This window comes from Ammospiza caudacuta, chromosome 1, assembly GCF_027887145.1.
Source record: "Ammospiza caudacuta isolate bAmmCau1 chromosome 1, bAmmCau1.pri, whole genome shotgun sequence".
Lineage (NCBI taxonomy): Eukaryota > Metazoa > Chordata > Aves > Passeriformes > Passerellidae > Ammospiza > Ammospiza caudacuta.
In genome coordinates, this window is record NC_080593.1 from 129,903,845 (window position 1) to 129,917,135 (window position 13,291).

General features: G+C 33.8%; 1 protein-coding gene across 1 annotated transcript in view; it reads right to left on the reverse strand.

The window, feature by feature from the left end:
- RIMS2 (regulating synaptic membrane exocytosis 2) overlaps positions 1-13,291 on the reverse strand; it is a 443,432-nt gene that overhangs the window by 138,763 nt on the left and 291,378 nt on the right. The window contains exons 20-23 of the mRNA XM_058808280.1: positions 7,703-7,768; positions 6,997-7,104; positions 3,293-3,358; positions 956-1,018 (exon numbers count right to left, since the gene is read on the reverse strand). Of these exons, the coding sequence (XP_058664263.1) occupies positions 956-1,018; positions 3,293-3,358; positions 6,997-7,104; positions 7,703-7,768 (303 nt within the window). The remainder of the gene's footprint in view (positions 1-955; positions 1,019-3,292; positions 3,359-6,996; positions 7,105-7,702; positions 7,769-13,291) is intronic.

Below are 13,291 nucleotides of genomic sequence, written 5' to 3' on the forward strand. Positions count from 1 at the left end.
TTAAAAAGTAAGAAAAGAGAAGACAGGACTATTTCATGTGACTATCAAAAGCAAAAGCTTTAGTTACACCATGCACTTTCCAACCTCTTTTAAATGCTGTTCATTTTCAGTTTGCTTATGTAGTTTCCAGGATGAAGTAGTAAGTGTGGCCTTTGCTGTGCACTTAAAAACGAAGAGCCAAGGACCAGTGGCACTGTGGTTCAAAAAGCTAGAGAATATGCATGGTCTCAAGTCTCTGCATCTGCACTAATGTTTAGCCAAAAGACCTTCGCAAATCTCTCCTCTCTAAAGAGGAGAGAAGTGCACATTAGAATATTGATTAATTAATTCTGGGTTCTATCAGATTTTTTACATTTCAATTTAACAGTCTCTCATGTTCTCTGCTCACGTTCACAAAGGAAGGAAGTAAAAAAAAAAAGAAAATTCTTGCAAATGAGGGAGAAGCAGTAAAATCAACGAACTAAAAGCAAGGAAAAATTGTGTGCTTTCTTGATCAGAAGCCAACCACAACTGGAAAGAGCTACAGATTCTAAGGCACACAGCACTTTGCATGGGTTGTGCATCAATCACAAAGGAAGATAGGTTAGACAAATAGAACTGGGATTATTTCTAAAAGTAAAAATGTATTAGGTTTCAAAGACACCTTCCCCAACACTGCAGATGTAGGCAGCTATCACTAAAAAGCTGCTTTTCTTTAAAGCAGCCCTGAACACTGAGAACATGTTTTAAAAATAGTTCAAACATAATTAATGTTCTTTTTCTATTTGTAACTGAATAAAACAGTTTAATCTTGGAAAAAAGACTAGAACATAAGTGCCTTAGTTCTGAGCCAAGAAAGAAAGACATCAAGAAAAAGACATTTATTAGGAATAAATTTGGTACAATTATAAAAGAATTCTTATAAAGATCCAAAATACATTTTAGCTTTATCTGTAACACTACACTCTTTACTTACCCATATTTTTCAGCTGAACCATTGACTATATCATCTGCCCATGAACTTGCACCATTGTACCACCTTTACAATGCAGTCAAAATAAAAGAAGTGTTATTAAAATTTATGTATTACTATTAGCACTCTAATTCATGTGACATGACCACTTCTCAACAAAATAGGAAGATTTCCAGATGTTTTCAAATAATTTTGTACATTTCATATTTTCTCTCAGGTATGAAGAAAACCAACTTTTTCAAAACCAAACATCAAGAAAATTATAGGGCTTTTTTTCCTTATATAAATTTTATATTTTATCTCTAGTCTTTTCAGCAGTTAAGCCATAAACTTCAGTTACATAAAGATTAATTGATCTCTTATCTTTGCTTACATAAATGTCTTCATGTTTTCAATGGCCATTGAACTTGTGGAATAATAAAAAACTAATTATGGTGACAAAATATTAACAAAAAGTAACATAATATACATTAAGAGTTTAAAATATTGCTTTTAACTTCAAATACATGACCTTGCCAGTTGTGATCTTTTTTTTTCCTTATGATAGGTTAGATGGTTTCTCACAGGTATGTAACAAGCAGAAGAAAATTTGCTTCAATGATCAAACAATGAAAATTAATTAAATTTTTTAGTGGTATTGTTCTTCCAAGTACTGAATATGGGTTGCCCAAGCATCTGCAGCAGCACTTCAGCACATCAGTTGAAGAAAACATAAAACACATATAGAAGTATTTTATCTTAAGAAAAAAATCGAGAAAAGAAATAATACGACAAAAAGTTGCTTTAAGAAATCAGGAGATAAACTGCTTATGTGTCACTACTCCAGTATATTTAAAATAAATAGTAGATAAAAATCATCCACCATTTGGTTAAGGAGTTTCAACTAAATCTCTGGAGTTTTATACTTTCAGGATCTCACTAGGGTAAAGCCAGGGAACTCCTATGTTGTCTGCATTCAATGATTTCCACATGACAGCGAGTGAGAAGACAGGGATTATCAGAAAATATCAAGACACCGCTATATCATCAATTTGCTTGTCTGCCTTTTCTCCAAACTTCTCACGCTGCAGTATCTGAGCGTTTGCAGTATGTTTACAAACTTAATAACCCCACATCTCCTGCATATTATGTTGAGGGAAGACCATAAGGGGGGCAATATATGTGAATGTCAATTAGCTGCCCTTGTTTATTCTACGTCCAATTGGATGGTATGGGGAGCAGCTTTTTTTTTTTCATGGTTTATAGCCAGATCAATGGCTGGATGAAAGTCATTTCAGTTAAATCCACTTGAGTTTTAGATTAGATTTAGACTTAATCCCATATAAATAAGAATAATGCTGGAGTATGATAGGTACATTTTTATACTCTCCCTGATAATCCATATCCTCAAAACTGAAGCCAGTCTCTCCAGTTAGCCAGTATTTTAAATAAGAGTTTTTGATAAAACTACTTCATTGCAGACACCATAAATACATAAATATGGGTTTAAAATTGCAGTGCACTTTATTTTTTCTTAAATATGACTGTATTTATTTATAGCAATCAAATAAAAACAAAATTTCTTGCTATTTGTTAGGAAAAGATCCTTGCTTTACCTGTTCCCAAAACATAGACAAAAATCAGACATTTAAAGAGGGAGAGGAACATTGATTTGCTCTTTTCTTCAGATTTCCTTCTCTTTTGGCCTAGTTCTTTAAACATGAATGGCTGTTACCAAATAACTATTTCCAGAGACACTCCAAAACTTTTCAGATTGCATGCCAGATTTTAGTGATATTATGCTCATTGTGATACATTTTACACATAACAAAATTTAGGAAGAACAACATTACTTTGGTTCCTAGCATGGTAAACACTCAAAACCAATTTGAAAGCCTTTGGGTAGTCATTTTTTAAGTCAGTGTGGGCAGTACCATGCTAAAAACTGAGTACCATCTTAGGATACTCAGGTTATTGAAAGAATTAAATTGCCCTAGAATCACTTCTAGCGACAGAAAAGGTTAGCCATTAGAATTATGGTGCAGTTAAGCTTAGAAAAAACCTTCAGTTGTACCTAAGCTCCTCTGTACTATTCAGTTTTCCTCCCACATCTAACGAATAAAAACATTTTCAAGCTAAGAATTATGCTTAAAAAAATCCAAAGTCAAATTAATGGAGGGCTAAAAAGAAAATGAGGTACTTAAAACTATGGAGATTAGTTGTTCGGTATTTAGAGAAATATGGCATAAAGTGCACTGTAAATTTAAATATCATTAGTCTAGGTCAATTAGAATTTTAGACTATGCTTCATAAAAATTTATTACTCAACTCTATCTATTTTTACTATATAAATTAAAGTACCTTTCAGGAGTATAGGCTGTGTCATCATAATATGAATTAGGCACTCTTCTCTCCTGCCTAGTCCTCCTGAATGTGGAATAAATAGCACAGATATTTCAGACATTTTAGAGCGTGCTTTTTTCATTATGCATTCCCTTACTGTATTATTAAGATGTGATGCAGATGGAGCTCATTTATGTTCAATTCAGCTATATACTCTGAACATATATTTTCATATATATATATATATATATATATGAAATTTAAAATCCTGTTCAAATTCGATTCAGAAATAATTAACAACTAACTGAGAACAATTGATCGATGCACACGTATTTCATGGAAGTAAAAAGTTACATTGACAGAAAACTGGTACTTGAACAACAGAGAATGTTCAACAAAAGTAGGATTTTGATGTTAGAAAATGTCTGCTGAGTAAAACAAAAACCAGGAAAGAAAATGGAAGTAAAATCTAATTTCCTTAAGTGAAACAACAGAAATTCTGCCTGAAAGAAACCTCACATCCTACACAAAACATACACAAACCAGCTTTTATGGACCTACAAATGCTAAACTCAAAGGCTAAGCGGAAAAAATAAATTGTACAGTGTGGTGCTCTTGCTGATAAAGCTGAGCTCTTAGGTAGGGAAGTTGAGAAAGAATTTTATACAGTGAGGTTTTCAGCATAATTTTATTTGGAATGAACTGCTAATATTTTTTAAAACACAAGAAAAAGGTCAAGAATAAGAACCTGGAGAACATTACTTTGTTTTTGAGATCAATGGTGTGTCACACAATTTAAAATGTTACTGTCCAGTTATGAATTAGCCCATATAACTCTGCAGGATTCTGAACTGGGGGATACAAATAAGTGTGAGTAAAGCTCAGCACGTCCAGCCATGATGCCTTGTGTACCTGCAGTGTGAGTAGCTGCAGCAGGGCGAATTGATCCCTGCTGGTGCTACCGTGCTGACTGGAACTCTGAACGGTCAAGGGACCTGGGGTGTGGCACAGAGCAGCAGGATGCTCTTGGGAAGACCCCAGGTCCTAAGGGCTCTGAAGTCACTGAACATGCACAGGTGCTTGCTGCCTTTCTTAGGCATGTGCTGGAGTAAATATATTGCCTATGCTGCTGTTCCTTTTGGGAGGGAAAGAGTTGGACTTCTTCAAAAGGGGAGAGCTATCAGAAAAAAAAATTATAACCTAAGAATGACCTCAGAAATTAAGGTTTTTGCTAATGTAAATGTGTCCTAGAACCAATGAACTGAAGTCTGTCGTATCAGATAAACAGTGACTGACACAAACTTCAGCAAAGAAAAGACGAAAGAGAACGAAGTAGTCACTCTGTGGGGAAAAAAAAAGGAAAAAATGCTAGAAGAGACCACAAGAGTTAATGGAGTGGCTGTGAATGGCTACAAGATAAGCAATAAAAGGAGCCATGAATAAAAAAGGCAATTTTGACTAATATGTTTATATCATTTATTTGCCTGCAGGACGCAGACACTGATGGATTCAGAGTGACATGAGATAAAAAAATATCTCTGTCCCAGATGAGAGACTCTTTCCTGAATGCTGAACTGTGCAGAGCAATATTTGCTATTTTGGTGAATAGTGGAAACTGGAAAGTTGTTTCATATGCATGATAAAGTGAAAGTAAAAGACAGGAAGAAATGTGGTTGCTTGATATCAACAAGACATTGATTAAGAAGATGGAACAAAGAAGACAGGAAAAACACCTTGGCCTACAAAATAATGTATTTTAGAGTAACCACTGAACAGGGAAAACTGTAAAGATAAAAGAGGAAATACTGTTTAAAAGTAATTGTTCATATAATTACAATGAAATTGTGGAATAGAAAATGGCTTAATGTTTTTCAATGTCTAAGGAGAAACTGGATAACGATTATGCTATAAATTGTTCTTAAATTGCTATTAGAGTACAGGAAGACAAAAAAGATGAAAAATCCAGGAACTACAATTGTGGCTTTGAGGTATTGAGAGGAGTTCATATCTGGTAGGATGACTCAAGTAACTTGAACACTAATGTTACCCTCAGGCAGCCTGGATTCCAGAGGATCACAGAATCCAGGATCAGTTCCTAGGCCCAAGGAATTTCGAGATACTGTTCTAACAGTGAGCTAGAAATATTCCACTTCATGTCGGATTTTCATTTCTGATCCAGGCAGAATTAGCTTTAATAACTTTCTGTTCCATAAAGCCCTGGAAAAGATTTTCCCACTGCTTAAATCCTAGCTTTTTAATCTTTATGAAGTACTGTAAATTTTGTTCTTTATTTTCATTGACTTTATTTCTGAGAGAATAATTTCAGAATCAAAGATAGAAATTTACAGTCAAGAACCTCAAAGTAAACCAATTTGAGAATTGCTCCAACTTTCACTATTATCTGAACAGTCACAGACATAACCAGTAATCTGAAACAGGTTCAGAGAAACTAGTGCAAATCAGAGTATATTTCTGAGGCAAAAAAAAAAGTGTATAAAAATTCATTCTTGAAATAGCATACAGATGAGCACACTTCATCATGCATTTTAAGAAAACAAACAAAAATCCCTCTCCTTATTGAAGTTTTTACATGTGGACAGAAATATTATACATTTCCTTTATACTAGGTTTCATGTAAAACAGAGTCATTTCAAAACAAATGCTTGACTGAGTTCTAAATGTTAAAATATTTAATATACCATAGCTTTGGAGAATTTTAAAAAAGAAATCTTTCTTTCAAAGTACTTTTCAAATCCTTTTTTGTTTCTGCATGCAAAAGTAATTTCACATTCACTTAAAAATATGGTGACATATGATCTGAATACAGAGCAAGCATTAATGAACTTCTCAGACTCATATCCAGAGGGCAGCCATGAAGTTTATATATAAAGAGTTCTTTACTTGCTTTGGAAATTTTTTACATGGCCCCTCTTTTAAAGCAACACCTCTATCAACCATTGTATCTGATCTGAAGTCACCACTTCCTTTTTACTGGCTCACAATTTTCAGTTTGATATTCTTATTTCCATTTACACACAGCTATGTAAACTATTTTGGTTTGCAACATTTTTGAAAATATCTTAATTACAGTACTTGAGCAGCATAACTTAAAAGCCACTGTATTTCAAGTGGCAAGTTATTTCACAGAAATTGCTATGGGCTCAAATTCTCTCTCCATATATTTCATGTGTAAATAGCAACTATGATGTTCTGCAATCACACACAGGTATTGTGAGTGTGTACAAGTATTCCTAAATCACAGAATATGCATTATACAAATATAAACAACATAAGCTTACATAAGCATACACTTTTACTTTTCACTCTATTTTTCAGTTAAGCAAAGTATAAGACTTCAGCAGACACTCTTTCTGTGTACTTTAAAGTAGATAGGCTTTTCCTTGTTATTTCAAAGAGAATAATAAATACTACAAGTGCTCTGGAAAATTGCAACAAAAATAAGGGTTATAAAAGACACAGATATATAATATCCATATAATCTATTTAAAGCTGGCTTCTGCAAAGCTGTTTGGTACCTCTTGGGATTTACCCATGGCCCCAAATAGTCAGTTTCAAGATGCATACATACTCATCAAGTACTATAAAAACATATTCACTGCATGTCTTTATCTCTTAAAACACAGATCACATTCCCAGTTTGTAAATCAAACATGGCAGTGTCAGTGTGGCAGAGCTAATGGCACACTCCACATCAGTTATACCTCTCAAGATCATAGTAAGCACCCTCAGAATAGGTACGGCACATCGTACGGGAGCGGAGCAATCTGATTGCTTCTTCACAAAACAGAGGATACATTGTGTGATCCTGGCTGCCAAAACACAATGGGTGAACACAATGAAAAGCAACAAAAAGATGAAACAAGGACAAAACAACATGAAAAGCAAGCAATGTCAGCAACAGAACAAAACACTGGAACAGAACATGACTGGAACTTTGGTGAACTTTGCAAAACTACTTTTAGAAATTTAAGTATATTGGCTCACAGCTACAAGAGCTACTAGGCTGAGAAAGGCACCACTCTCCAGTTTTATCATAACCTTTAGCACAGCCACTCATATATGATTTTATGCTTACTAAAATCACAGTATTAGCAGGTATTAGTGTTTGCTGGTCTAAATTATTTTCTTTATGTATTCTCTAAAAGACATCAGAGTGATGTAAATAAAGCATTATCTTTGAAGACCATCAATTATAGTCTATTGGAAGTGATAAAATATTCAAGTGAAGCACAGGAAGAATTACCCAATGTTTCTGTGCACACTATGTTAACAAATCTAAGGATGATACTAACTCAACTTCTAAGTTTTCTACCACTATACACAGACAAATAAAACCAGAAGGGGACATGTAGGCACACAGAAGTACATGCATTACCCACACATAGTCACACAGAGGAAAACATATACCTGACATCCCTGTAATGGTGATCTGAGGACTGGGTATACCGGGAACGAGGTAAAGTAACATAATGACTGAGGTGATGGCAGAAAGAAAAATACAGATATGAGACAATAAGATGGAGAAGGAATGATACACAACACAAAACAGAAAACATTATAATCATAACATTATGGTTTAAGAACACTGGACTTATTAACAAAATAATATGAGATATGGTTCTAAACATAAAATTATCTAGATGATTCACATATTTATTCTGAGAAGCCAGTTTATGGAGATTATGGATCAAGAAGATAGCTAAAATTTGGGATTTTCTAGTGTTTCAATTAGGAAGAAAAAATGCATCAATCTCTGAAAGCAACTCAAGAAGTTGGATTGCTTATTTCTTTTTTAAAGGCAGTCATAACTTTAGTATGAATAATATCTTTGAAAGAGATTTACCTAATCTGTCTGAAAGGCTGCCACCATTTTGAGATCTGTCCCCACATAGGTCCAGAGCTTTCCCATTTCTACGTGTAAGTTCTCCTAATACTGACCATATTGTGCTAAAAGGTGAACTTAGATCAAAATGTTTCATTATTTAAATAAATAATTAAGAGATGTAACATCAATACCAGAATATGCCAAAAAAAAAAAAAATGCAATTCAAATAATAAAATTATTTATATTTTGTTTGTATTATGAAACAGTGTCAAAATTGATATATTTTAAATATACTGGTTACTCTACATATCTCCAATTAGCAAAAATAGAAGAAAGTAATTTTACTTTTACTACAAATATAAGCACGCAGTACAGGGAAAAGGGTTTGGAAAAGAGAGGGGTTTATCAATAACAAGGAGTTAGTGACTACAGTTTCCATGAAGCTGGGATATTTCAAAGGGAAGTCTAATCACAACTGTCCACATTGGAAATGTAAACTGACTTCACAAGAAACATGGAAAACCTCACCCTTCATTTTTATTTCTCATATCTTAATTTGCTTATGATTACTGTTTTCCCAGTAATCAAACACACTGTTACCAGTAGGCATATTACATACACTTATTATATTTGTCTCTTTTGCATGAGGATAAAATGCACCATCACCCACATGAAAATATTCCTCATATTAGGTCAATTATACATAGTATGAGATGTCTTTGTGTTCACTTCTTGTCAAATAAATGCAAAAGAGTTTCCACTATAAACAGCTAACTTAAATCCTTGATTATGCAATTTAAGTTTTACAGCTTGTAACAAGAATGAAGAGCTGCAGACAATTCAACAGGGCCCAATTTAACATGGTATAGTTAAAATTTGAAGAACTAATAATTATTAAAATAGTCACAGAGTTTACACTGCAAGCTGTGAAAAACTATGAATGTTTCTAAAGTAATATAACGACCTAAGTATCAAAAGCAGTCTACCCATGACTGCCTGTCAGTCAGCATGTTGTCAAGAAACATTAAAAAAATTCACCACGATCTTAAAATATTCTTTGGAATATATGCACACCCACAGGAAGAACAATCAAATAAAAATCTAGGAGTCTACCCCCCAGGAGCTAAATGTAGGATGATGGTGAACAACTGCACACAGGTTATTCTCTCCACTACATGGATACATTGCCAGGCTATGTCCACATCAATATGCCTTTAAATTATACAGGTGCAACCCTGGAATTAGCATCTCAAAACTCTTGCTCTACTATTAATAAGTAATGAAGTGTTTCCAGCTGGTAGATGACATTTTAATTTTAACAATTCACTTTATCTTTCCAGTGAACTGCTGACAAGTTTTCCTGGTAGTTTTTGAAAAATATATAAAATAAATGACATAAATAAATGCAATCTATTTAACCATTATTTAAAAAAAAAATCTTAAACAAAACTAGGACTTTAGGCAGAACATGTGCTGCAGAACATGAGTGTGCACAGAAATGCACATGCTATTTGCAAGTAGATTACTTACTGCCCATAAGAAGGAACACCTCAGACTGTTCACTTCACTGATTTGGACATGAATGAGACACCATCAGTTCATGTTCTGCTTACGATTTCAGTCCTAATAACTTTTCATATCTCCACCAAACTATGTTGATTGCCCAATTTCTGGTATAGAGTTTCGTTTTAATACTTCTAGAAACTCAGAACTCCAGTGTCCTTACCATGTTCTGGGAATTTTTCTTAGGAATTTCTGGTAGGAAGTTCAACCTTTTCCCTTTTTTTTTTTTTTTTTTTTTTTTTTCATTCTGTTCAGGATTTCAGAATCAATATGATAGCATTTAGATGGCATTTAAATACAACCACTAATGCAATTTGATATGCAATAACTTGCAACAAGTTTTAAAAAGCTTCTTCATCACCCAGAGCTTTGCCTATCTATATATAGGAGTGGGGTTAGCTTGAGCTTATACTTGACCTGACCCTCTGGAATTACTGTCTATTCATACTTTTCCTTTTTTCTCAGAGCCCATGTTAACCATGCTATGTAACTTGACAGAGTCATAGCATCACTACCAAAGATCATTAAACAAAACCTTTGAACAAATACAATAAGCCCACTAAACTATATTGTAAAATGTGACTTCTACTCATTTTTTGGACACTTTCAGAAATGGTGACTCACCCATTTCCCTGGAGAGTGTGTTCTAATGCATAGACTGTCCTCTCTTTCAGTGAAAAAATATTTCTTAATATCCAACCTGATTCAACATGCAGAGCAAAATGCTTCAACGCCATTTTTCTTCTGAGCATCCAGCCAACACCAAACTAGTTGATTTTTACCATTAAATATATTACAATACATTTTTATCATTTAGGTTCAAATAAATTCCTTTTGTTTTTATAAATATGTTAGCAACACCAAAAATGCCCATGACTTATTCGCAATGTCCAAAACTGAAACATACACCATATTTATTTGGCTAATCCCCAGTACAAACTGCTTAAAATCATGAAGTAAATGTATTATAATGTAGTAAAAACTTTAAGCTTTGCATTGCCTAAGTGCAAAAGAGCTCCAGTAATGTCCCAGATCTCCATCTCAACTAAATATATCATTTGAGCTGTTAATGAAAATCATTACCTTATATGCACATATACATGGGAATGCTCAGAAGACAATGGAGACTATGACATAAGAACTCCAGGATACCTTTTATTCTTTTTCTTTTTCTTTTTTTTGCAACATTGATTTAGATTTCTAACCTCTTATTACACATTCTTTACTTCCTACATTATCTTAGTTCATGGTACTAGTATGTAAAATGATGGCATGGCAAAATGAGCCTAACTCACATCCTAACAGACTTATGAAACATTACCTATTTTGTTATAGATAGAATATACAGAAAATTTGCAGCAACAATTCATTTTACTTAAAATAATAAAGTTATTCTAATAAGGCAGCATTATAGGTTTTGCAATATGATCATTATTATACACACCCACACAACCATCTCCCCTTTCACACCATATCAGGTGAAAAGTGATTTCACTGTACGGACAAGAAGATTCCAGGTACATAGGTAAACAAGATAGCTTTCCTTTTTTTAAAAGTGAACATTAAATTACTTAAAATTTTTCTGATATTTCTCACCTATTTGTCCATTTTCTTACAAAATTCAGTGAACTATTAGGGTAAGAAGTCAGTGATTCAGCAACTGATTAGATTGCCAGATTGGAAGTACTCAGTATCCAGGATCAGGCTTAGAAAACCAGAAGAGTCCCAGAAGCATGCTTGAAAACACTCACACACACAGAGTACCTCACTTGAGCCTCATGGAATACCTTTCTGTTCTTCCTATGCAGCAAGGGCAGTTTAACCTGCTCTCTATTGCTTGGGATATTGTATTTAATAGTGAAAAAGAGGCATTTAGGAGATAATTTATTCCATTCAATTTTCACACTCTGTGACCAGGTCCTAAAATTTGACTGACATTCCACCTTCAGCAGTACAGTGGGCAGTAGAGGCCCAAATGTTTTTGTGCAAAGGCTAAAGTGCTGTGCATTATTACACCCTTGTGCTTATTGGAATACCCTTAAATAATTCTGAATTCAAAACAAGTCTTTGTGTTCCTTTCTGTTAAAGCCTGCATGAATGAAACTCAATTGATACTGAAATTTCTCTCATCCTGTCACTGTTTATCTATTCTCATATTCAACTCTTTCCAATGTATTATCTAATTGCAATTAAAGAAATATATTGTATCATTTGCAATAGTATTATCCCCTATTTTCAGTAACACTTCTTTACATTTTTTCAATTGAAATAACAAATTAAATGTAGGGAAATTATAAAATTATTTAAATTGTTAAAAAATAAATATTATTTTTTACTGGTATGAACTTGTCTTTAACCAAATACTCCCCAATTTCTCAAGTTACAATTTTCTGAAAAAGTAGCAATGTGATAAAATAGAAATTAGCTTAATCAGACTGCAGAGTAAGAAACAGGTGGTTTTTGGGGTCAACCAGTTGGAAATTTAGGGGGGAAAGAGCCACTGAAAGTGGTAGAAAAGAGAAAACTGCTGTATGAAACTTAGGGAAAGTACTATGGTAAGGAAGGAAGTGCAAATTTGTGCTTGGGGTCACATTGACTGTGAGGTTGAGCACAAAATTTTTCATAGGAAAAGGAGCCAGGAATAATAAAGTTATGTGGATTCAGAGAAATGGCACAGCTCGATGAGGAGCTTACTCATTTCAACAATGGAAAGCAACTACTAAAACTAGTTACTCTTTCCAGGGTTCACTTATGCCATTCTAAAAGATTATATTCTCATCTGAATAAAGCAACACTTAATATTCTCTGTGGTAGAACGTTTTCCATGCTGCTTCCCAAACACCTGGCAAATCACATCAACAAACTATGTGAACAAAATGTGAAGTCAAGCTGTTAACTCTTAGAAAATGTCAAATGCCATTCAAGAATAAAGCACTGGTTATGTAATTTCCCCTGCTACATTTCATTGAATACATTAATAGAATAGTTTTATTTAATAATTGGTTTTTTAAAAGAAAAGAACAGATTTTCTTTACTTATAAACATCAACAATTTTTCCACCAGTAATGGTATGGATGCTTTTTGCTACACCGATTCTATAGAAATTTCTGCTAATCTCCTGGAGTAGATGAAATCCTAGAAATGTTCCATCTGAATGTAACTGAAAATTTGAAGACCTTAGTTGTGAAACAATAGCAATTATCAGCAGGAAATTATCAGCTGACACACATTCAATCAAGATGGCTTTAAATAAGAAAATCAGTATCACATTATCACAGTGCTCCCCATACTGCATTTTAAATCATTGCTCCAAAGGTGCAACACTGAAGTCTTTTATAGAACTGCATTGTTTTTAACACAGGCTTGGGTTTGGTTTTTTGGGTTTTTTTTTGGTTTTTTCTTTTTGTTTTGTTTTTTTGGGTTTTGTGTGTATGTGTGCATTTTGTGCATTTTATTCTGAGGAATATATCTATGACTCTTGGTGGTGGGGTTTTTTTAAAAAATCTGACTCAAGGCTTCTTCTTTACCACCTTCCTACTCTGCCATCCCTGTTGGAGATAATCATCCTTCAGCAGACTCATGGAGGTACCAGGTGGGTGGTGCAGATA